General features: G+C 30.7%; 2 protein-coding genes and 1 non-coding gene across 3 annotated transcripts; all 3 read right to left on the reverse strand.

The window, feature by feature from the left end:
• Positions 1-4,971: 4,971 nt before the first annotated feature.
• LOC131647931 (protein RETICULATA-RELATED 1, chloroplastic-like) lies at positions 4,972-8,743 on the reverse strand. The gene is made up of 7 exons (XM_058917743.1): positions 8,169-8,743; positions 7,973-8,071; positions 7,625-7,845; positions 6,076-6,145; positions 5,788-5,867; positions 5,589-5,653; positions 4,972-5,503 (listed from the first exon to the last, which is right to left on the reverse strand). The coding sequence occupies exons 1-7, from the start codon at positions 8,622-8,624 to the stop codon at positions 5,310-5,312; spliced, it is 1,185 nt and encodes a 394-aa protein (XP_058773726.1). The 5' UTR covers positions 8,625-8,743; the 3' UTR covers positions 4,972-5,309.
• A 15-nt stretch (positions 8,744-8,758) lies between these two features.
• On the reverse strand, positions 8,759-8,840 carry TRNAS-GCU (transfer RNA serine (anticodon GCU)). The gene has a single exon. It is a non-coding gene; the product is annotated as a tRNA-Ser (tRNA).
• A 1,626-nt stretch (positions 8,841-10,466) lies between these two features.
• Positions 10,467-13,934, reverse strand: LOC131653575 (BTB/POZ domain-containing protein At3g44820-like). Its single transcript, XM_058923762.1, has 4 exons — positions 13,660-13,934; positions 13,475-13,544; positions 11,860-13,080; positions 10,467-11,727 (listed from the first exon to the last, which is right to left on the reverse strand). Exons 1-4 carry the CDS (start codon positions 13,710-13,712, stop codon positions 11,146-11,148), a joined length of 1,926 nt encoding a protein of 641 aa, XP_058779745.1. The 5' UTR covers positions 13,713-13,934; the 3' UTR covers positions 10,467-11,145.
• Positions 13,935-26,870: the final 12,936 nt, after the last annotated feature.

A 26,870-nucleotide genomic window follows, 5' to 3' on the forward strand; every position in this document is an offset into this window, starting at 1 on the left:
ATCCAATTTATTAATAAAATAAAATTACATTCAATTCACTTATTGTTATTAATTTTTTTAAGAAAATAAAGTGATTTTTAATATTTATTAATAAAAAATTATTCTTAAATTAAAAAAAATTTTTTTTTGAACTTTAAACAAATTTTACTATTTTATTTAAATAAAATTATATTGCATTTACCTATTTTACACTACAAAATTGATATATTTTTTAAAAATCATTCAAAATCTTATAATATAAAAATAAATAACAAATAATGAGTAATGATTAACCCAAAAAAATATATATGAAGTGAATAATAAAACAGATAAATTCTCTTATATATAGATAAATTTTATATATATATATATATATATATATATATATATATATATATATATATATATATATATATATATATATATATATATATATATATATATATATATATATATATATATATATATATATATATATATATATATATATATGAGGAGGGATATTCTTACTCCAAGAGAGTAAGTTATCAAAACTTATTCCACATCTTGACCATTAATTATTTTCAATCTAATGGTTAAAATTAATGAATATTATTTTCTCTCTCTACATTTAATTGCTTATTATTTTTAGCCATTAAATTGAACAAAATTAATGGTCAAGATATAAATAACTTACTCTTGGAGTAAGAATATTCCTTATATATATATATATATATATATATATATATATATATATATATATATATATATATATATATATATATATATATATATATATATATATATATATATATATATATATATATATATATATATATATATATACAGCCTTGCAAGAACATATATTTAATTTGATAAAAAATAAAATTAGTATTCATATTTTTAAAATTTCAATAACTATTTTATTTTTAAATATTCTAATTTTTTATATTTTATAAAGTTAAAAAAATATCCTTATGACAATAATACATATATTTTAAAAATTATTTATTAATATTTTTGATTTAATATCAAATTAACTTTTATTTATATTTTGTCTTATTTAATTTTTTATTTTAAATTATATTTTATAGGGGTAAATAAATAAATCATTTCCTTATCTTATCCTGTCGAATTTTAACCCAGCACATATTGATGATAACAATTTGAACTAGTGAGGAAGGATATGATAAGTTTCAGGACTAACTTATCTTATCCCGTTGTGTCAACAAACAATAGATTAAGATAGCATATGTTACATATATCTTATCCTATCTCTTATCTTGCGCATCAAACAAACTCTAAGGTTTTTTTTTCCAGGTAGGTTTTTCATTCTTGAAGATGTCATAGGTCAACAACTTTTAATTGTACATTCAAATGCAAAGCGAAACAACACAATTTAATTTTATCTAACTTGTTTGCTCTACACCAAAAGAAACACAAGTCCAACAAGCAACACCCCAATCTGCAGAGGAGCCTTCCTAAGTCATGTTTAAAGTTTACCAAGTACCATAGGAACCATAACTTTCTCATTTCTTCACCAAGAAGAAAAGTCACACAACTTGAGTTTGAAGCAACCATTTGATCTAACTTTCCCTCCACAAATCAAAAATATTGCTTATAAGTAGAGGCCTTTGCTGTGAAAAGAAACACATAGAAAATCTCATTTTCACTACCCCACTTGAAAGCTTCGAATTTCCAACTTGCACAAACTTGTGAATTTTGAGTTTCAAGTAACTTCTGTGCCAAATAACCACTCAAATACATTCCATACATTTCATAGAAACTGTCCAACCCTTTACATTTCATATGTAACACCTTAAACACCATCCTCCATTTTCAACTTTTGTTACTTGCAATTGGATTCGGGTAGAGCAACTCAGGCCATCTCAAGGTGTCCTAAGCATTTAGTTAGCATCACCAAGGTGCCAGGAAGTAATCAGGATCATCTAAGCATTTCTGAAAGCCATCTAATACATCTTTCGATATGCACTGCAAGAGGTAAGTTCTTCAAACTCTATCATTTGTGTATCAATGATGAAAAACTCGATTCTATCTTATTTAGAATCACATGAGGATAAAAAACACTTAATTAGTTGTTATTTATCATAGCTATACATCATTTTATTTTGTTTTGAAAAATTAGGGTTCTTTGTGTTTTCTGAAAAACTAAAGAGTTAAAGGTTGAATAAATTTATGTTATGCACATGGTTGGATTTGTCTTGAAAATTTTCATGTTTAAAGTTTTTGAAATGGTTGAGAAATGATCAAAGTCGAATTTCCCGAAATCCATTTGGTCCAAGGTTGAAGATGAAGTTGAAAATTTGATTTTTTTTTTTTTAAAATAGAATTATATGGATGTGTTTTAATAAGTGGATGTATCACCACCCCAGTGGTATAACATGCGCTTTTAGTCTCCTTGTGCCATAGGTCAGGGGTTCGAATCCCCCCGCCCCAGACCTTTTGTGTTATTTTTATTTTTTATGTTTTCTAACTTTGTTTGTTATTTTATGAATTGAATGGGCTTTGTTATTACCATGGGCGCATGGTACATTGGTAAAATTTTTCACCAACAACCTGGAGGGCCTGAGTTCAAGACTCATGGAAGCCAAAACTAATTTTTTACCACTTGTTTTTTATTCATTTATTTCACATTTTTGAGTTTTTATTTAAAATAGTAAATCAACTCATTTCCACTTGATTTTTTAGACACTCCTTATTTATGTGGCATATTTTGTGAATATATTTTAAAAATCCAAAAATATTATTTATTTAATCAAATTTTAATTAAGTCAAAATGATGCTTTTATGCCTTTTGAAGACCTTTAAAATCAAATCTTTTTCACATGATTTTTTCACCAAATGCCTTGATTAAATTTGTGTGATTCTCTTAGGGTTAGACTTAGCTCCTTGTCATATATTTATACCATGTTCCCTTAGTTATTCATTTAGGGTTTTATTCAACTTTTAAATGATTAGGTTTAAGTTTGCATATACAAAATCCTAACCTTTTAATCTTTGATCTTTTTCCTTGATTTCAATGTAATGCCATGTTAATATTAGCTTGATTGCCATGATCCCTTTTATCCATTTGTACATACTTGTTGATTTACATAGTGTACTTTATACTTTGGTTACGTTATTATCCTTGAATATATACAGTGTCTACTAACTCCATATTTATAAGATATTCATCCATCATCACATCATACTCATACATGCATGATATGATTGACTTTGAGGTATGTCATCCCTTTTATTCATAACATCTTTTATACTTGAGTTTGTACATTGATATCTTTGTTTATACTCACCCTTATTTGTATCCATGATACACATACCATGTCACACACACCACTTGAGATTCTTACGCTTATATGCTTGCTTGAGATGTATGATTCCTCATTGTGGCTAAAAATCCAAAGGAATGAGAATGATAATGACTAAAATTGTCAAGGTATTCACTCATTTTTCCTCATCTTTACTTTGTGTTTAGTATTGTTAAAGTTTAGCACGTTCTCCCTATTTAAAAGTGATTTTGTATTGTTAAAGCTCAACTATTTTAAATCACTTGGTTTTGTATTGTTACAATTCAACCACCACTCTTTTAAATCACTCTTGCCTTGTATAGTTAAAGTTTGACACCTTTTAAAACTTGTTAATTATTGATAAAGCTTAACATTTAAAAAACCCGTTGAGTATTGTTAAAGCTCAACACCCAATTTTTTTGCCACTTGGCTCTTTTATTTTCCTTTTAAGGGGAACTACATATGCTCTAACTTACCTATTGCACTTAAGGGGTATGTAGGCACAAGATGCGATGTCTTGCCGAACACACTTTTAAAAATCTCTTTTCTCACCCTCCCTCTCTATTTAAACAAAAACACTTAAACAAAAACAATAACAAGAATGATGTATATTTTCAAAGAGGTTCATGTAGAGTACTACAGATGTGAGGGGTGTTAATATCTTCCCCTTGCATAACCAATCCCCGAACCTAAGATCTTTGTTTATTTTATTAGTTTTGATTTAAAAAAAATTCTTTGGGTTTTATTTTGTTGTTTTTCCTATTTTCTTTGAAAACAATAAAACAAAGTGACAACTTTCACAAAAATAATGAATTGGATCAATTCAATGGTCTCGGTCTCAATTTTTCACCGCTTCAAATATGACTTAGAGTCTTCAGTCCTTAATAATAACCACTTGACTTTAGACCTCTAATACACGACCCGAAGTTCAATAATAATTTCAATCTTAGCCCCAAACTCATCCTCCGAAAGACAGAATGCCTTTATGAATTTTTGAATCTAAAAGTTGTCACCAGATTTATTTATTCCAAACTTTCATAACATTTTTGAAGGATTTAAATATTTTTTTAGAACAAAAAATTTTCAAGGAGTTGTAAGAGTCATTATACTAGTGGACCATCTCAAGGAAACCAAATATCTAATAAAATATTTCTTTTTATTTTTGTTGTTTTTTAATTTATGCTAGGTAGTGCCACTGTCCAATTTTTCATAGAAAATTCATTATTTTTTATTTGGAATATAACAAGTTTCATTTTAATTGTGAGAGCTCAAAATCAACTACTCCACATTAAGGATTTCTTCATTCTTTTTTTCAGGTAGGCTTTTCATTCTTGAAGATGTCATAGGTCAACAACTTTTAATTGTACATTCAAATGCAATAAGCGAAACAACACAATTTTATTTTAACTCACTCATGCAACTAGTACATATAACAAATAAATTCATACTAAATAATCAATCACATCACATAATTAGCCTTTTTGTAGCTATGAGCATTGATTAATTATTTAGTCAAATGAGTTGACAGCTGTGTGGGGTCATAAAAGCATCATGTTCACAGCTAGGGTAGACTTACTGGCCCCTCTACTTGCCTTTATTCCTTAATCAAATTTCTCTGCTTATATTTACTCTTTTGTGCTTGTGATTGTGATTGTGAATAGTATAAAAGCGAACAATTGCTACTTAATACTAGCATGCTGATAAATGAACTTCAATCATAATCATATAAGAGATTAAATGCTACATAAAATGGCAAAACTGCTTCTCTTATCTTATGTGGCTTAACTTAGGAATAAAAGGAACCAGAAAAAGAAAATAGAATCTTATTACTAAGTTACATAACATCAGACAATACCTTAGGGAAGGGCTATGGTCCTAATCTAATCCCAATAGAAGCTTCCCAACAGATGAAAAAAAAATGATTGGAGCTTCACTTCTTGAATAAGAATTTTCCACTTGGACAAGAATGAGCTAAACCAAATTTCGATGTAACTTTCAAAAAGGCGCAATGGGAAGGGTGGACAATGCCAAGGACAAGGCCAGTTATTGTACGCCGCTCAACTTGGCCCAATCTACGAACTGCATACCACCATAGATGTTGTTGCTGAATCGCACACCAACAGTGAACGCCATTGCAACAAGCGGAACCTTCTTTGCCACTGGAGATTTTTCAACGAGGCTTTCCAGTCCGTTAATAATTTGATAACGTGTGTTGGATGACACAGCGAGGAAGAAACCTGATATAGAGCAGGAAAATCAATTAAGCAAATTACATATACATTGCAATGAAATCTTGTGTGACAGTGTAAGACGTTGGCATACCCCAAAGAGCCGCGCTTTGCAGAAGAGGAGGAATCGGTACGTCATCTTCAGATTTACTAAAGCTCCTGGTTGTTTATAAATAAGAAAATGAAGAGTTGCATTATAATTTTATATCACACAGAAAATCAAGAAATGATGATAAAATAATGCAGCCAACTAAAGAAATAGTCGATAAGACATATTTGTAATATAATCATACCTTTTGGCATTCATGATCATATTTGCAATTCCTTGACCAACAATACCACATCCAAAGCCAACAGTTCCGTACAACGCACCCTGAACATATGGTGTAAGGTATTTACAGGAATGTCAATAAAAAGTTCGACAAAGATGGCATCACAACAAGTACCAAAGCAAATGAAAACATTCTATCAAGATGCAATCAAAGTTCGATTCTGTTATTGTCAGATTTTTCGTATGAGCTATATTCCATCACGCAAATAATTACTTATTTTATCACTTAAAGTTTAAGAACATATGGTACCTTGTAGAAGTACGTGGCAACGCGCTGCATTGCAGAGAATTTGCATCCGGGTCTTTCAGCTTCAAAAACACTGCATTCAAGATATAAATTAGAATTACATTGATAACTTCGGTGATAAAATTGTTGCCAGCCACAAATGTAGGGGAAGGGAAGCGACTATTCCTAGGAATTCCCTGAGAATTACAATTGAAGACTAACGCTAAACATAAACCCTAATTGCTAATTAACACCAGCTTCCATATACAATTTCAAAGAATAATTGATTTGCTGCACTAAATATATATAAAAAATGGTGACATTGTGCAGAAAAGTAATTCAGCCTTGATGCCACAAATTTACAATTTATGAATGCCAAATACTATTGTTGATAATGCTATTGCTAAGCCATTCCCTCTGAATTGAAACTCACCATACTTTTCTCCCTTTCTAGAATTGGCCATTAGTTGTAGAAAACAAACATGCATTTGAAACATTGTAAGTCAATCCGCGACCAACTAGCTCTTACAAAACTTGACACAGTTCAGGACGGGAACCCAACTTACAGAAAATGCATAAACTGTAATGTTAATGGAAATAGCAAGAAATCTTATAGAAGAGATCTCCTCTAATCCCAGAGCAAAGCTCCTCAGAGATGAGGTAATTCTCACTCTGCCCAAGCCCAACTCAATGAACTCATAAGGTTCCCAACATAAAAGACAGAGTAGTCAATAGCGGTGCTATCCCGCTATAGCGGAGCAAAGGCCGGCCTCTATGGGAAGAGCCTTAGTGATGCAGAACACTATAGTGGCCGCTATAGGGTAAATAGCAGGTAGCGGGGCGGAGCGGTTTCTGTCCCATAACTCCCGTTATCCCTTTCCCCTTTGAAAAACCAAAATCACCCCTTAAATTTACAACATTTTAAGGGTAATTTTGAACTTTTTTCAATCAAATTTAAGTTGAGACTCAACCCTAGCCCTCCTTCACTGACGATTCTGCACTTTAGCAGTTCCAAAGAAAAATTACAAGTTCCTTCCTCACCTCTCTCTGCACTTCGTTCTTCCCTCTACACTTCGTATGCTATTATTATTCATGTAATTAGTCCAAAAAATGATCAAATAGCGGTCATCCCGCTATACGCTATCCCACTATCCCATTTTTGAGGTTGGCCGCTCCACGCTGCTATACAAGATTGATTACTCTGAGAAAAGATACTCGATGAATTCTCTCGGGCTCTCCCTATCCTTCATATAACTGCTGATACCCTCTAATTAACTAGCCACATTATAAAAAATAAGCAACTCTCCTATTCAACATATTCATCGAGCTATGACGCAAATTCACTCCAAACTACTCAATAAAGCACAAGTATCAATCCTTCACAATCACACCATTTAGGTTTAGGGGAAAAAGAGAACATATAGAATTACAGATAGTGTGTATACCAGAACCAGATCATGTGTCTTTCTAGTATTATCATCAAAAACAAAGGAAGGAGTGTAAAAATATTGTAATAAAAATGATAAAGAAACAACATCATCCTTAATTGATACACATAAACGCAGACACTAACCTGCTAGGAAGAGCAGCACAAGCATGCTGAATGCCTCCGAGAAAACCTTTTGATAAAGAAGGCTTGCCAATTCGTGCATAAGGTGCCAACATACCCACCAAAGCAATGTCAACAACCACACCAACAAGAAGATCAGCAGCATACAACTCAAACTCAGCCCAGAAATCCTTGCCTCTTTTCTGAACCTCCGCAAATGTCGCACAACAAGAATCTATAACAATCTGCACATAACAAATCAAAAATCAAGGAAAATCAATAGCCATTACCATATCTAATTATGAATTTGATTTCAGGTCGAAAATCTCAACCAAAACCCTATTGTGACACCAATGCAAGAAACCAACCAACCTCAGTTCCAACTTTGAAGAGAAAAGAAGGGTCTGCTAACATTCGATTTCTCAACATAGAACAATGCTTCATCAGAAAAGACAGTGGCCCAGAAGAACCCTATACACACAAAAAAATAGCGAAATAAAATAATAACAATACAAAATTGAACTTTGAAACGAAACAAGAAAAAAGTGAAAGAATTCGAAAAACCCACTTGTAATTCCAAGTAACGAAGAAGAAACATTTCACGAATGCCAGTGATCCTCGCAGCTTCTTCCATATCAGCAGGCAACGTAACACCACGAGCTTCAACTTCTTTCATAACAGCTTCGAAATTCAACAAAGGTCCAAACTCTTCATCTCCTTCTTCTCCACCGCCATCTCCATCACCTCCGCCCCCTCCGCCGAAATTGTCACCGTCATCACCTCCGCCGTCGTTTCCTCCGATATCAAGTTGATCGGATTTGAGAGGCTCCAATGGTGAGATGGGTTCTGGGTTGATGCAGTGGATTCTGAAAAGGTGTGTTTTGTTGAAGGAATTGTTGTGGAGAGTGATGGAACAGAAAGTGTTAGGAGATGGAACAGTGTTGTTGTTGGGTTGTGGTGTGTTCCATGTTGTTGTTTTTGTGGTGTTGTTGGGAATGGTGAAACTGAGTGAAGAGAGTGTCATGTTGTTTGTTGTGCCGCAGGTAACAGTGGTTGTTTTGTGAGGAAGAAGAGTGAATTGGTTTTGGAGCGTGAATTAAGGAAACAACGCTAGGTTCCAAAACGTTTTGAATAAAAGAAATGAAAAAAAAATATAAACGTCGCCTGAGAGATTCGAACTCTCGCGGGGAAACCCCATGTACTTAGCAGGCACACGCCTTAACCACTCGGCCAAAGCGACTTGTTGTTATGTCGTTCTTATTGTACATATATTTTCTTAGTTAATCACTTGTACTTTTATAAGAAACAAAAACTGATATCAACGCAGAAATATAGAAAATAAATGTGGAAATACATGCTTGTATAAAATCAAATATGTTATTTGAATATTTAAATTCTGATATTCTACAAAATATTTAGAGTATTTTTGCTATATATTTTATGTTAAGTATTGTGGAGGGTGTACAAGCATGTCACAAGCTTAATTACATTCCCATTATTATGTCACAAGCTTTAAAATAGAAAAAAAAAATATGAATCTTGACCATTATATACATATCATCACCTTCATACTTTAATTTTAGGTTTTTGAAAAAAAACTTAATATAAAAAACAACCTTAAATAAATTCATGTGTTACAAAAATGAAAAATATCTAGTGTAAATACAATTACCAAATACATACCATACACCAAAAAAATATACCTTAATATACAAGAACAACTACATACATGCACCAAAAACATACATGCTAAATACAATTTAACATCCAAGAAATACGCAAATACAATTCAATATACACTAATCTGATTCAACACAAATACAATATATTAAAGTGAAAAAGATAAACACGTATGAAACCATCATTTTTAAAGAAAATAAATATTTATGTATGAGAGACCGTCGCAAATAACTTTCAATGTCTTCACCAATTTTTAGTGAAAATCGTACGCGCTACTTTCAATGCTTATATCGAGGGATCACACCAAAATAATACACAATACCTTGCCTTTTCTTTTGAGTTCGATTTTTGTGTTATGTTTTTCAACTTGATTTCTAGGATTTGTGAGAAGATTTTCCGGTTTCAGGACATCTAGGTTCACAATTGTTTTTCAAATTCAAGGTTTCAAAGTTTTTTTCAATAATATACTATGAAGCACGGACACCTCTAGGAGTAGGCGTGTCGCGGTGTCCGACACGCGTCGGTGTCCGACACTTGTATGACACTCGTACGACACGTGTCGGAAAAGTCAAATAAGTGTCGGAAAAGTCAGACAAGTGTCCCATAAAAAATGGTTCTTTTCTTTGCTTCGACACTCTTTTAATGAGTGTCCGACACTCGTACGACACTAATACCACATATGTCCGACAACTCAGACAAATGTTTCAAACAAAAATTTATCTTTTTACTTTGCCTCAACACACATTTATATATATTTTTGGACAGATCTCACACACATCTAAAAAGGGTTAAACATGTATTGAAACAATGTTATCAATAAAGAATTAAAGACATTAATTTTGATCAATATATGGATAAATGAAACTCAAATATTAACTTATATGTAGCGGTGTCGGTGTCCTATATTTTCAACATTATCGGTGTCGGAGTGTCCGTGTCGTGTCGTGTCCCGGTGTCCGTGTCGGAGTCTGTGCTTCATAGATAATATATTTCGAAACTTTTTAATTTTTGAGACTATATGTTTTTTATTTGAGTTGGAGGCTTAAAAGTTAAAACCATGTTAGCAATCTATCCAATATCCAATAAGCATTTGTTGACACATCAACCTCTGACAGTTGGAGCAAGAAAGATGACTAATTTTATAGAACGAAAACTTTAAAAAGATCACCAAGATATTTTTTAAATAGAGAAACACCAAACATTATTAAAAAATACAATTAATAATATATTAGATTTCTAAAACACCAAATATTCTAGAACAAGGCAAAGATTTGGGAGTATCAGTACAAATGCTTTCAACTAACCAAAGTTAATTAATTTAATCAATACAAATCAATACAATAATCAACTGACATGATATCACCAAACTGCCGACCCTAGAAGAACCAAAGGAAAAGGCCAATTGCCGACACAACCAAACTATACTTGCTTTGTCATTTACAAAAAGAAAATTTAACTACAACTATACAGATAATGCAACATCTTTCATTCATATAAACTATATTAAATCAAATAAAAAATGTTAGTATCACAACTAATAAAGTTCATGGTCAATTACATTAATTTGGAAGCTCTAAACTTTACATCTTCAATATTCTCTTTTTGACAGCAAAAAAATATCAATTTTCATTGCCAATATCTGAAAATCTATAAAAAATGTACAAAGTTAAACTCAACTTTACACATGGGAAAGAAATGGAAAATGTTCACATATGTAAATTGCTTAAATGAAAAAGCATAATGGAATGATAAACATTTTCCTTCCCTTTCCCACTTACAAAAAAAATTGAAACCAAACAACACTTTCTTGGGTATAAATATGTAAGTAAAAATGAAAATAAAGAGGAACTATGGTTTCTTGATTCTCAAGAAAAACTTTCGGTGTGTCTAGACTTGTGAGAACGGCGTGCACGCTCAATGGATGCTCTCGGCGTGCATAATGAACGATCAAAGGAACGATCAAGGGACTCTGGTTGAGCATCTGAAAATCTAGGAACAAGTTTGCATCCGATTTTCCTCGCGAATAACCGAGGAGAATCGCGAGCACTGTGAGATTTTGTCACGGTTTTCATTTCCTGTTTTATTTTAGTGAATTCTTCTACAAGTTCTCCGACTCTAGTACTCATTCTATCCATATCCTTTTTCAAAACCTGGTTTTCGCGCACAACAGCAACCCATCCGTCTCTTTGTACAATTTCGCTGGCGGTATCCCCTCGAGCAGTCACACGAGCCGCTGGAGCTGGAGCGCTCTCGCTGCCTAAAGCATTGACACATCCAGCTAATGATGTTCTCAAATGTTGCTGTTCAAAGAATAACACTTGGAGAACAACTCTTAGGGGTAACCTTTCATTTTGGGATGCATGAGCACAGGCATGGATTGAGAGTTTTTGACAGTCAATGATGTTAGATAGTTCTTCCTTCTCACTATCAGAGAGCCAAGGATGAGCCTGAAATGTATCATAAGCAGTAATCATTAATTCCGCAACCGGTTTTCTTAATATATGTGAAAATTGGAAAATGTGTATATAAAAAGGGACTAGTAAGCAACTGAGGGAAAATGTAGCTCAAGAAAATCGAACCTTGAAATAAATGTCTAGTGCTCTGTAGATTCCGTCATGCAATGATCTCGATGACTCAGGCAGGGCCTGTGCAAGCGAGCGTAACTTTCCTGGTTTTAAATTAACATCAGATGCAATTTCGGCAATATAGCTATCTATCAGCTTCGCGACTTTCCTTAATGATTCAGACAATGACGATGATGCTTGTGGATCGAGTGACGAAGGAGAAAAGGCAGATAAATTTGATTCCGTACGAACAAAATGATGAACGATATGTTCAATACAGTCTGTGTTATATAAAGCATCGGAATCTGCATAAGCTGGGATGAGAAGACTATCTAAAGTTGCCAGTTCCAATTGCATCCCTATTCTCTTCTCTAAAGACTCCTTGCAAGTTTCACTGACATTCAATATCGAAGCTACACGAAGAAGTCCGAGCAGGAAACGACAGAAAGATTTTCCCTTCTTTTGAGGAAGAAGTTTTTCGATGCTTTCCAAAAGATCCTTTTGATCAATGGTGGTACCACTAGCAGGCGTCAAGCTAAAGCTTGCAACTGTTCTTGTTTTTCCACCTTGTCTACCCTGCCACCGACCTAGACCTGGCAAGTGCTTCCTGGAATAATACATTATAGCGCCTGCTAGACTTTCGGGTCTCATACCTCTCGCCCGCATCGTCTTAATAAGCCTCTCAAACAAACTGACGCTGAGATACGAGATATCTTCAAACCACCACTCAGATTCCGAGGTTCGAATCCTAGCGCCAGTATTTATACCGTTCCAAAGAATGCTTCCGCCAGGGCTCTGAAAACTCCCATACATCATCATCGGCCATCCAAATAAACTCGGGTCCGTGCAAGCCATCATCGATAGCGCATTTAAACACTTATCCACTAAATGGAGATTTTCAATTCTTGACAGAATAGGCTCAGAACTTTGAAGAGCCAAAATACAATCTTTCCAATTACGCAATATATTCTTGTGGAAAAAACTCTCAGATTTCGTCAACAAGTTCGATTCTTCGTATTCATCCGTCATTTCAAGATATTCCGCGGCACAGTGGACCAGCACTACGTTTTTCGCTGTCAGCTCCACACGAAACCCATAACAGAATTTAGCCACAATCAAGAAAATGTCAGGACCCCCGGGAAATTCTTCCAGCACCATTGTCAGGTTCTTCTGATTCGTATTCTTGGAATCGTCATATTTCCGCGCAATTTTCCCACATTTTGAAACAAGAGGAAACTGCAGTTTCACAGCACAGCATATCTTATTGAAACTAACTCCAACATATTATTACAAGTAATTTTTCATATAAAAGGCATAACAGTTCAACTTTAGTTTCATCCTTAACTAGACAATTAAGAAGTACTAGTAGCAATTACAAAGTTGCAATAAATAAAATAAAATTAATTTTAATCTCTAGTTAATGAAGGGTTTCATAATAAAAGAATAGTTCCGAAACTAGGACCACATTAATTAATTTTGGACCAAACTAAAAACAAAACAATAAAAACCAATAGAATAAACTGGAACCACAGAAGAAAAACAAAGTCCCAGGAACTAGTTCATAATGAAATTATGAATAGGATAATTAGGTGAGAAAAAATTATAACAATTACGAAATGAAGATGCATACCTTATGAAGATGGAAATTGACACCTTCAATTGATACAGTAATATCACTAGGCAATCCAGCATCACTATACCTTATATAAGAAATTCAACAACACAGGAAAACAAATTGGAATTGATGATCACAAAAAATGCAACTTGAAAGCGAATAATTAAAAAAAAAAGAAAAGAAAGAAGAAGAGAAAGTACCAGTTATGATCTTGACGATGAAACCCAGAAAGTTTTGCAGGTGGAGGAGCCATGCTCTAGTTACTCTATCATGGTTGCCTTCAAAATTAATATATATTTTTCAAGAAGAAGAAAAAAAAGAGAATGAAGAAGTTGGAAGAAAGGAATAAAGAAGAAGAGAAATAGTAATTTGTGAAGCGGAAAATGACAGAGTGTGTGTGATCACGACGGAAGAGACGGTTGTGTGGTAAAGTAAAGCAGACTCTAATTAAAATAGGAGCCACAATCACTTTTTAGACAACCTATACAATTTTAAGTGATATTAGTCAAATATATAACTTATATATTTGTTAAAAAGTACTAATATTTTTAAAAATAAATAAAAAAGATAATTTAATAAAGACTCATCACAAAAATGTGACAATCAAAAAAATAATAATAGATTTGACCCACAATAATTAAACTGAAATACTTTTTGAGAAAAAAGATGATGCATCGTAGATATAAAATTAATTTTATATTATCAATTATAACAATCATGTAATTCATTAAATGAAATTAAAAAAATTGAATTACTTGTATAACATGACATAGTGATATATTTTTCTTGAATGATACTTTAAAACTCTTTTACACTCTAAATGCATCTCCTTTAAACTTATATAAATTATAATTATTTATAAGACATATGGTTAGTGATTTAACCCTAACTATATGACACACACAAGTTACCACTAAAACTAACTAACAATGTTTGTTAGTGAGTTAGCAAATGAATATAAATGGGATCAGATAATAAAGAACACAGAGGAGCGTCACTCACAATTCACACCTATCTAACAACATTATTAATAACTCGTAGGAGTGACTATGACACATTTTGTGTAAATCATTCCTTTGTCCCCCACACCATCTCTCCTTCATTCTCCACTTGCTCTCTCTCCATTTCTTTCTAAATACTAAACTTTGTTTGGTTATTCTTTTGGCTTGCGCACAACACCTTTACCTCTTTAACCTCAAGAATCACGATCAAACCAAAACACGCGTGGTTTCGATCTTGTTTAAAAAATACTACTACCTTCCAACATGGGGTCATGTTCTTGTTTTGTGGTTACGGTCGTTAGGTGGGTAGTAGGTCCCACTAAGGTTGTAACATTTGTTTGTCCTTTGAATTTGTTTATTAGAATTTGAGAAATTTTGAACTTCTAGTTATGGCTCATTATGCGTAAGTAAAAAGGGATTCAGTTGTTTTCAACTCATTATAGGATTTCTTCAAAACTAATTGAATGGGAGTTGGGATTAAATGAGGCATGTCATGGACAGCAATTATTATTACCTTGTAACGTGGGAACACACCAACAGAACTTGTCGTAATATTTAAAATTTTCACTTAACTTAAAACATTCTTATTTTTGTAGAAAGAGTATTATATTAGCTAGGGGTGGGCTATGGGCCGAGTAGGGTCGGCGATGGGCCCAAAAATATACCAAGTCTTATAGAGATCTTATTTTGCCACCCCACCTTGATATGTCATCTACTGTAATAAAAATACTTTTCATACTATTCATCTTAGTTCCATTCATTCCCAACTTTGTCAATCATCATTAAGTTACTCAGTTTCAAATCAAATTTGTTTATCTTAGTTCCATTCATTCCCAACTTTGGTATCCAATTATGTTCCAAGTAATGCGTGTGTTGCTTCGTAAACCATTTTTAGAATCAACTTTTCATGTTTATTGGTTTATCACACAAATTTTTTATGGATATTATTTATCATAGTCATTTAATTGGTTATTGTTTTTAATCTTCTGAATGCTTATATGAATCACATACTACACTAACTATGAACATGTCATTTCTGTTATACTTGCTACACTAACTATGAACATGTCATTTCTGTTATACTTGCTGCTGTTATATATACATTCTTTTATTCATGTTATATAATTTTAAATTAAGTTATACATGTTTACAATCTTAACTTTCTATTCTCTTTTGTATACAATAGAAAATTTCCAAGAATCAACTCTTGATTACTTGGTCATAGAACCTTGATGTCATGTCATGAACTACTAGAGGAAAAGCTTAAGCAACTGAATGAAAAAACTTAATGCCTATTAAATATTAAAATTGAGATTCAAACATTAATATCAAAGTAAGAAAGGGTGGATAATGACTATTGAAATATAAATGATTAAAAATTAAAATCAAATGCAAATTCAAACTAACTTGGACTATTTAAGATTACCATTACACAATCCATACACTTATTCATCAACTCCACATCCACCTTTCCACTTAATATCAACTATGACGGTTAATATTTTGATATTCTCTGCACTATCAATTGAAATTCAATTCCAAGTCAATGTTAAAAATCATATTTCTTTATTAAATTGAATGATAGCAAATTGACTATCTTTCATCGGTTGTGTTTCTAAACTGCAGTCATATTTGTTTTACTTTCAATATCATCTATAAATTGTTATCCAATTTAAATTTAATCATGATTTCCGATTGCTAATATCATAACATTCCTTTTTATTAATTAATTTATTCTATGATTAAATTTAATTGTTAATCATTTTGTAGTAGTAATTTTTTTTAGGTAATGTCTAAATAATTTCATGTCTAAAATACAAAGTCAGTTTACAATAGTTAGGGGTGTTCGCGGTGCGGTTTGAGCGATTTTTACGCTAAAAATCATCTGAATCGCAAGAGAAAAATGCATGTTGTTTGGTTTGGTTCGGTTGGATTTTAGAAATAAAATCGAATCAAACCATACCAATCCAATGCGGTTTTGGTTGGTTCAGTTTTTTACTATATTTTTATTGATTCATACATAACATATCTAAGACAACATAATTTTGTGTTTAGTCATTCACATGATCATAAAATAAGTTTATTGTTCAAATAAGTTTATAATACGATGCATAAATATGAATTGCGTCTTATAATTTTATCTTATATCTAATGGATAATATACATGAAATTTCATTCTTAAATAAATTTGAAATACTATTATATTTCATATATAAAGGGTTGCAAAAATAATGCCCATTAATTTCTTTTTAATCAACGTTAACAAATACAAAACGAAAATAAAATAAAATAAAATATATAGTAATTTCATTTAAAATAAAGTTAATAGTATTTTTAAATAAAATAAAATTTATTTCTTATTGATATGTAAATTAAAATAAATATCATATAAAGAATATGATAAAATATACACATAGTACATGTTGATTTCTCTAAAGTATTAAAAACATATATAATGGTTTGAAGGTTTTGTTATATATTGCGGTTTGGTTTGATTTGATTGAGTTTGAAAAATACAAACCGCAAACTGAACCATATCATGTGGTTTGGTTAGAAAATGACCCGAACTAACGCGAATCAAATGTGATTTTTGCGGTTTTTAGTTTGGTTTGGTTCGGTTAGCGGTTTTCTATTTGGTTGGTTTAGTTTTGAACATCCCTAACAATAGTCAATGAAGTAATTTAGCTATGAAATTTTTTATGAAACAATCTATCCGACCGTCTATTATCATTAGCAAATTAAATAATTCACAACTGAAACTCACTATTTTCACGGGTCACTATCACCGCAATATCGTTTTTATTTTACTCAATAAAATATTTGTAAGTATTAGTTATTAGGCATATTGAATTTATCACATTGATGATTTGTTACATATTTATTTTTGAATAATTTTAGTATTAGTGATTCTATAATAATAATTATATCAGCAACAATTAAGACGTAGCGAAAGATTTAAGATATGAATGAATTTACTTGTGCGGACGCACGGGTCTTCTACTAGTTCATTTATAAAAAAATTATTCTGTAAAACTGCTAAAAAAAATCCAGTAGTTAATTGAAAATATCCAGTACGAAATTTTTTACAAAAGGAGAAATTTATACATTTTTTATCGAAATTTTTAAAATTCGATGAGTTTTTATCAAATTTTTTCGAAAAATTTGATATGTTGTTGCATTTTACTAGAAATTTTGCAATATCTGATATTATTTTTATAGTTTTATTTGATTATTTTGGAAAGAGTATTATATTAGTGGGCTATGGGCCGAGTAGGGTCAGTGATGGGCCCAAAAATACACCAAGTCTTAAAGATTTTATTTTGCCACCCCATCTTGATTTGTCCTCTCCATATATTTTAATAAAATACTTTTCGCATTATTTATTTGTAAAATAAATTATTCTAATAAAACTACTAAAAGAATCAGATAGTTATTTAAAAATATACAGTATGAAATTTTTTGCAAGAAGAGAAATTTATACATTTTTATCGGAATTTTTAAAAATTCAGTATGAGTTTTTATCGATTTTTTTTATATAAAAAATAATGATATTTATTGCATTTTACTAAATTTTTTGAACATATCCGGAATTAATTTTGTATTTTTATTTGACTTTTTAGAAATATCTGGCATTTTTTGTAGTGGTTGTGTTCTTACTAGAATTTTCAAAATGTTCGATACACTTTTACCAGATATTTCAAAATATTTGAGAAACATTGAAAAGTATCAGATTTCTAAAAAAGATATGGTTCACAATACAAAAAATCTGGTAGTTCATAATGCTTTATTTGTGCGTGGCCCAGATTCTGGTGGTTCCCCTGCAGATTGTACTCAGTTTTTCACCACTGAAGTTTTATTTGAATGTATAATTTTTAACTGGTTTAAAAATTAATAGGCTTATGATATCTTTGACATTAACAGGCTTATGACATTTTCCTCTTGAGCTGACATTTTGGCATGTGCGCAGCCCGTTGATAAACGATATGGTTTTATTGTTGTTACTATTCGTTCTGATACCACAAATGGGATTAGAGAGAGAAAATATAAATTGATTATGGGTTGTGAGAACTAAGAGGAAACTACAAAAGAAAGATGTGTCTGAAGGCAGTTATAGAATGAAAGTTACTGTCCATTTATGCTGAGATTTGTGCCAAGTGGAAGTAGTTGGAAGGTTACGAGTATGTGTGTGTTTCATAATCATATACTAGCTAAGGACTTAAATGGTCATGACATATTAGGTCTCTCAAAGGATAATCAAAGAAAGTTTGTCCATGACATGGATAAATACAATACGGCTCCCAGATACATAATTATTTCTTTGAAAGATAGAGATCCAGGAGACATGACGAGTGTTACACGGATGTATAAGGCAAGATATACATACAAGACGAACAAGAGAGGTTCGTTGACTAAAATGCAACATCTATTGAGTCTTATTCATGAAGAGAAATACATGTATTGGATCACAAATACAGACACTTCAAATGTTGTTGTTGATATCTTTTGGACGCATCCTAATTCAACAAGGTTGTTGAACATAATTCATTTGGTGTTGATTTTTGATTGTACATACAAAACAAATAGGTATCACATGCTCTAATTGCTTGTGTTTTCATTAATTTAATTCTAGGTTGAAAGTTGTTGAATATTTATTGTACATTAAAAACAAACAGGTATCGGCTACCACTACTTAAGATTGTTGGTGTTACATCAACGAAATTGATAATTTTGATTGGATTTGCCTATATGAAACATTAAAGGTAGAAAAAATTCACATGGGCACTAGAGAAGCTAAAATGGTTATTCGCTTCCGAGAAGTTACTATCGAAGGTTTTGGTTACAAACTGTGAATTGGCGTTGATGAATGTCGGGGAAGTTGTGTTTCCAAACTCAACTCATTTTTTGTATTTGTTTCATATTTTAAAAAATGTTAGTATGAAGTGTAAGGAGTATATCGAATCACATATAAATGACATGTTATGGATCTATGAAACAACATCATATATTCGAATAGAGATTCTGAGTTTTTGGTAAACTTGAAGAATTTTGAGGTTGTATGGGCTAATATTCCTAAATTTTCTCACAATGTGCATGAAACTTGGTTGACACCCTATAAAGAAAGATTCGTTACTGCTTGGACTAATAGAGTTACTAATTTAGGGAACACGACAACGAACAGGTACATCAATGTGACTTTGAATATAGGTACATCAATTCTCTCTTTAGACGCTCCATGGAATGAATGTGCCAAATTTTCATTTTCATCGGAGGTTTGGTGGCCGAGAAAATAACGTACCCATCTCTCGTGAAAATCATAGGAGATGTCATGACGTAAAAAAACAGAGAGAATGTGAGAAAGTGTGAACAATGTTGGAGAAATAGGTGTTTTATTTATAGAAAACACGATTGCATGTAGAAGTCGTCTCAGATGACACTTCCTCCCACAATTATAGAGCATGCTATTAGAAAATTCGCTTTTAGTGACCGAATTAGCCACCAAAATTTGATAAGCTCACAAAATCAGTCACTAAAATAAATCAGCCTTCAATTTAGAGACCAAAATTTTGTGACCACCTATTCGGCCACGAAAAGTTGTTTTTATATACAATTTTATTTATATATAAAAGTTAGAGACCAGAATTTCAGTCACTAATATTTTTTTTGTTTTCTTTTTCTATTTTTAATCATCTTTATTGTGTTATTATTTCCTTTCCATTTTTTTAAATTTTTTTATTTTATTTCAATTTTTAATTTTTACAAAAACTTTTATCTTTTTTATTGTTTTAACAAATAATATATTTATATAAAAATATATGTATGTTTAAATATAAAATATAACAATAAATGTATATTGGTGTAGTGGCAAATTCTTAATAAGATACGTAGAGGTCACGAGTTTGATGTCTTAGTATCACAATTTGCATGTTAACATTTTTTAAAACATAGTTAGTTGCGTAATTTTTTCCTAAACGTGATTATTTGTAATTTTTTTCTTTAATATTGAAAAAATATTCGTTACCTTACCTCATTAGTTTATTTATGGGCAAGGTAATGGATGTCCAGTTGTATTTTGAGACTTTAGTTGTCTTTGTTATATATATAAACACTTGATTAATATATTTATCTACCAGCAACAAATACATTATTAAAAAAATATAAATGGTTTAACTATTTGTTCAAAATCTCCATTTTTCTTAATCAGTATTCATCTTTAAAATATTATATCTTCTAAAATATTAAAACTTTTAAACGAATCTCAAATGTAAATATTAATTTCATCGACAAATTGATACCTTAGTTTATCAAGAAAAAATATATCCAACCACTCGTTCAATAGATAAACCGTGCTTGTTGAGAAAGCTGTGACAGCTTATATCATTGCGTACAAGAGTATACTTAGTAACCATCACCATTTGTTACTAATATAGTATTAAATTATTAATGTTAGTTAGGGTTTTAGTATTCGACATTTTAGAATAATAACTCGTAACAAATGAATGAAAAACTACGTTCACCCATAGAGCAATTAACTTCTTTGTTATATAGCTCTCTTTGTGTCTTGTATGGAAAGGCATTCTAATAATTCCCTTTTGTTTATTAACATTTACACAAAATTAAGGGGCTTAATATGGTTACTTCTAAGAGTCCGTTTGGTAAGACAAAAAAAAGAGCTTTTAGTTTTTAGCTTTTAGTTTTTCAGCTCGTATTAATAAAAAATTCTGTTTGATAACTCTATTTTAGCTTTTAGCTTGTAGCTTTTTTACTAGCTTTTAGCTTTTTTTTCAAAAGCTATTTGAAGTAGCTTTTGAGCTTGTAGCTTTTAGCTTGTGAGTTTTTCTTCCATTAATACCCTTATTATTTTAACTAAAATATATTATTACCCTTATTAATTAAAATACCATTAATGACATTTTGTATCTATCAGCTAATGAAACAGCTAATTTACCAAACACTCACATTAGCTTATCAGCTATCAGCTACCAGCTAAAAGCTACCAGCTACCAACCAGCTAAAAGCTACCAGCTACCAACCAGCTAAAAGCTACCAGCTATCAGCTAGTTTTACCAAACAGAACCTAAGATTGCTTATTACTTCAAATAAAAAATGGTTAGGTTAGGTTAGCAAGTACTCATATTTTGTCTCATAATAATTGTCGCACCACTCCACACATATATAATTATTGATGTATTCTCATTATAATAAAAAAGAAGTGAATAATAATAATAATAATAATAATAATAATAATAATAATAATAATAATAATAATAATAATAATAATAATAATAATAATAATAATAATAATAATAATAATATTTAAAATTGTGTAAATTGAATTTATAAAACTCAACTAAAAAACAATTAACACTAAATTATAAACCAAAAATAAATCCTTTTAAAACAAATAATGTTTTACAAATGATATACCTCTAAACTCTTAGGATGAAATATGATCTTGTAAAAATCTTAGAGATTTCTAAAGGGGCGGTGAATTCGGATCTAACGGTAAACTATGATGTGTGTTTGGTATCTCGATGCTTTGTTTTAGTGTAGGGCGTATTCGCACACTCTGATGTTTAAGTTAATGACGGTCGAAAGTGAGAGACATCTTAAGATTAAAACAGTGAATCCCTTAATTTTGTGTCTTTGTTAGACTTTATAGTGATATTCTAGAGTTTTAGAGACCTAAAACCTTTTGTTTGCGAATAGTTGTCAGTTAAAACCAATGTCAGGAGATCTTGTCTTTGTATCATCTGATGGTTTTGCTCTTATTGATTTTTCATTATCATATGTTCTCTGAAGTCAATCTTAGGTTCTCTAAATCTATAACCTTCTTGTGGATAACTATCTTGAAAATATGACATCATCGATTTGACGAAATTATTTGTAATCGCCTGATCTGACGGTTTGTAGGTGTTTTCCCATACCGCTTCTAAAATGTTTTGATTTTGGGCTGAATCATAATCATTTGAACCTTGAGACCAGAACAATTCCACTCGTTCAATATGGACTAATAAAATCAGGTCGTCACTTATTTTTTAGGGTTAGCCTGTTGTGTTTTATTTTGATGTCTTTGTTTTTTTACTGATTCGAACCGTTGGGGATCGAATAGGTTAATTAATTTGTATCTTGCATTCGATGATACGACTTCGTCTTTCCATTACCTTTTCAATTGAGTGGAGGAAACATTGGTGGATCCTTCTATAACTCTTGGCATTTCTTTGTGTCACTACTTATCTATTAGGCTTGTCCTTGTGAATTCTAGATTTTTGTTGTGCTATGTTTTTTTTACTACTACACCTAGGTTTAATAATTGTGGTGTAAGAAAAAGTTGTGTAATAATTTTTGTCATGTGTACATAGTCTTTCATAATTGGCTTATGTCGCTTGAGTTCTTATAAATTGGAGTTATCATTGTTGACTCATGTTTCTACTTTCTTGCAATCTTCTACTACTCAACACATATTTGATTTGGTTTAATTGTAACTTTGGTTCCTCTATTTTGTCTTTCTTTGAGTTTTAATCCTCCGATTTTAAAAATCACGTTTTTGGTCCCTTTTAAACTTTTGTTTTGGATTTTAACCCCAATCAAATTTGAGACCTATATTTAGGGACATGTTGTTTTAATGATGTGACAAATCCAGATTGAACACTTTTATTTTAATATTATATTAATTCATTTAATGTGGATTTTTTTCATTAAATTCAATATTAACTTATTAAGTTATTAAAAACACGTTTTTTTCATTAAATTTAAGAGAAAAGGGGTGATGCACTGACAGTGTAAAATATTTTTACACTGTCAACCAATCACCACCATGTATCCAATTAAACCACTCTTTTATTTAAAAAATAATTTAATGACATGGCTAATTGATAGCTTTCTATTGGATGACACTGTAAAACTATTTTACACTGTCAGTGCACTACCTTTTAACTCTAAATTTAAATATTTTTTCAAATCAATGTTATTACATTAAACAAATTTCATCCCTCATTTTTCATAAATGTACCCTAAATGTTCATCTCCATCTCCATTTTCCAAACATATGCATGAAATTAATTAAATTTATAAAAAGACAAACACACACTACAATGATCATATTTAATCAAATTGATAAATAAAATTTCTAAATACACAACACACTGGTTTTTCAAGAACAATTTAGAAAAAAGTAATATAACCAAACAACTAACAATTCAAGAACACCGTGTTTCTTTCATTACCATTAAATTTCACAAATGCTAAATCAGTTTCTGCATAGCTATTGGATCTGGTTTAAACTGATTCGTTGATCCCAATACGAAATCAAGAAAAAGAGAATAAAACAACTAGATAAGAAAAATAAGAAGAAGAGAATAGAACAACGTGATTGCAGTTACAGATTTGGAGACCAGTAGAAACTAGAAAATGAGAAAAAAAAGGTTAAGGTTCTTGGTTTTGCGAAAGAATGGAAACAAAAAGAACACAATTTTAGAATAAATATCACAATGTAAATCACTTAGTATATATTACTGAACTATTTTTAGTTTATTATTATTATATACTCCATCCGTCCTAAATTATAAGAGAAAAAAACAAAATCACGCTTATTAAGAAAAATAAATACACACTCATTTGACTTATGATTTTCTTGAAATAAAGTGCTTTGAAAAACTTTAAAAAATTTCTAATTGGTTGTTATGTAACATCCCAGTATTTTATATACAATGTATTTATTTATTTTATTATTTACTGAATAAATATTTTATATGTATAGTTTAATTATTATATTTATTATTTTATTATCTAAATAATTTTATAAATGTAAAAGTATTTTTAATATAAATATTTTAAATAAATATGTGAATGGTAGTAAAATTAGTAAGGGTGATGAGATTGTGGTTTATGAAAATAAAATGAAGAGAAAAAAAAAAGAAAGGTAATACGTGTGGGTGGGTGGTTAGTTTTATTTTTAGGTGCTAATAAATAATACTAATAATAATAATTATTAATAATAATAATAATAATAATAAATAATGGTAATTAGGTTAAGTAATTTCTTCCATTCCTATAATTAAGTTGACTAGTTCCTCAACTGTTTCTTACGTGAAGTTATTCAGTTTTCCCACTTTCTCTCAACTCCAATCTTTAAACTCTCCTAGGCTTCACGTACAAAACCTTACCGAATCAAAAATCATATTTTCTAATCGCCGGTAAGCTTTGTAGCATCAATAATACTTCAATTTTGTTCCAGTTCCTGAGAGTGCTGTTTAAAGTGGTTGTTGGAGTAATCATATCGTAGGGCTATTTTCAATTCAGAGGGACATACGTTAAGGTAAGGGCTTTTCTCCATGTAACTCTAAACTAAACTTGATCTAAGAATTAGGTAGATATCATATACATTTTAATGTTTAGAGATTTTAAATAATTAAGAACTTAAATTTAAAATACGTGGAATTGTATGTTAATTTTCTTCTAGTAGATTCTTCGTGTAATTAGTCTTACAATGATAAAGTATGAAATTTGAGCTTCACTTAAATTAAAAGGGGAATTTGAGTTTCAAAACTATACGAATATTTAGTTTACTAAATTTCATTAGGAACATATATGTATTATTTGGTTGTTGTAGATATATGAAATTACTCTGATTTCATTGTTTTATATCGGCTGTAGCCATATATTAGACGTGTTATAAAAGTAGGGGATATATGTGTACATGGGAGTGAGGTGTTTGCTATGTGTTGATACCTATTATATAATACCTTGGTTTGCCAATAATGAGTGAATGCAAGTGAGCAAATGCTTATTAATTTCTAATATAATATAGTCATATATTTGTGTTGAAATTTATTTAGGTAATTAAATAGAGAGTTCGTGTTTTAAATTGATTTGGTTACTTCAAAAGATCATAAATTAAGTGAATGAAAATAATTTAAATAAAGAGTAAATATAAATTTTGAAATTGTGGTTGCATAAGTGGCCGGGATTATATATTATCAGTTTTTGTAATGCATGATTTATCATATGCATTGTGTGATTGCCTTAGTGGCGGGTAAAGATTTTTGTGTGATTGCCTTAGTGGCGGGTAAAGATCTTTGTGTGATTGTATTAGTGACGTGATTGCATTTCATGACATGACATAGACATTTCTGTGTGGTGCCTTAGTGGCGGGTTATTTTCCTCATTGATATGAGATGAGATCTGTGTGGTGCCTTAGTGGCGGGCTGAAATATCCGGATCATGTAGTTTAAGAGCATGCATATTTTGCATCTAACTCTTTGTGGTTGTTGTTGATGTTGTTAATCTTGAGTTAATTACTCTGTATGTATTCGGTTATGGTTATACTTCTATATTAATAACTTTGGTGAATTTTTCATTTTTTTATTTCTCTTGGACATGAGAGGTGTATCGGTATTTTTCTAGTTTTTAACTCTTGTTTAGTTTATTTTTGACACGGATGACTGACCCTTACAACAATATTTTAGGTACGAATGTGGAGTTCTAAAGTAATTGATGCTTGCTTGGTGCGTGATTGCGGGGAAGAATGGGTTTTCAAAATAAAAGCATTTCTTTAACTTAAAACTTGATCGCTTTATATTTAGAATTTTTCAGTTATTTATTTTAATTAAAAATGCGGTGATTTTTCCGCTTATGAATTTGGATAGTTATAAAGTTTGATTAATTTCATAACCATTTTATTTTTGTTTAAACAAGTATTTTAATCATTTATAAGTCATATCTTGGATGAAAATCCGGGGCGTTACAATTGGTATCAGAGCAATAATCCTCGGACAAATATTTTTGGGGTGAGGCGATTTTTGTTTTATGCATGTCCTTGATTGATGTTTGAATAGTGTGATTCTTTTGTTGTTGGTACTTTCATATTTTTTTTCTACTCATTAAATTGTGATTAAAATTTACTTATAATTATAGGATTTTTATTTTATTTTTTTGCTCATTGCGTTAATTTTTGAGTTTATCTTGTATGGTTGTAAATATATAAGTGTTTTTATTGTTTATTTGTTTTTGATATTTATAAAATTTGTAATATGTATTTATAGGTTTTTTTTATGAGTGGTTGAATTACTTTTCATTGTGTAAAGAAAAGAAGAAAATCTTATTTATCATTGTTTGAAATATTAAACTCATTGTTTCTAAAAATGATGTTTCATATATATGAAAATTTTGGAGACAATTTTTTTTAGTATATTATGGTATATATAACTATTTACTTGATTTCAATATTAAACACATTGTGTGAATAAACACAATGAAAACAATTGAATTGTTTTAGGTAAGATGTATTTGTGAATATTTCTTTTTTTGTTGCAACCTTCTAGTTTCGAGGACGAAACTATTTTAAGGGGGTGAGAATGTAACATCCCAGTATTTTATATACAATGTATTTATTTATTTTATTATTTACTGAA

The sequence above is a fragment of the Vicia villosa genome, linkage group LG2 (genome assembly GCF_029867415.1).
Source record: "Vicia villosa cultivar HV-30 ecotype Madison, WI linkage group LG2, Vvil1.0, whole genome shotgun sequence".
In the NCBI taxonomy this organism is placed as follows: domain Eukaryota; kingdom Viridiplantae; phylum Streptophyta; class Magnoliopsida; order Fabales; family Fabaceae; genus Vicia; species Vicia villosa.

What these genes read in the sequence shown, in the direction of transcription:
- LOC131647931 (XM_058917743.1), bottom strand. Translation starts at nt 8,624, where the DNA reads ATGACACTCTCTTCACTCAGTTTCACCATTCCCAACAACACCACAAAA. An exon ending in TGTGCTGCTCTTCCTAGCAG is followed by an intron (nt 6,146 to 7,624) that starts GTTAGTGTCTGC and finishes TCTTGAATGCAG; the next exon opens with TGTTTTTGAAGCTGAAAGAC. An exon ending in TTGCCACGTACTTCTACAAG is followed by an intron (nt 5,868 to 6,075) that starts GTACCATATGTT and finishes CCATATGTTCAG; the next exon opens with GGTGCGTTGTACGGAACTGT.
- LOC131653575 (XM_058923762.1), bottom strand. Translation starts at nt 13,712, where the DNA reads ATGGCTCCTCCACCTGCAAAACTTTCTGGGTTTCATCGTCAAGATCAT. An exon ending in CATCGTCAAGATCATAACTG is followed by an intron (nt 13,545 to 13,659) that starts GTACTTTCTCTT and finishes TTCTTATATAAG; the next exon opens with GTATAGTGATGCTGGATTGC. An exon ending in TCAATTTCCATCTTCATAAG is followed by an intron (nt 13,081 to 13,474) that starts GTATGCATCTTC and finishes GTGAAACTGCAG; the next exon opens with TTTCCTCTTGTTTCAAAATG.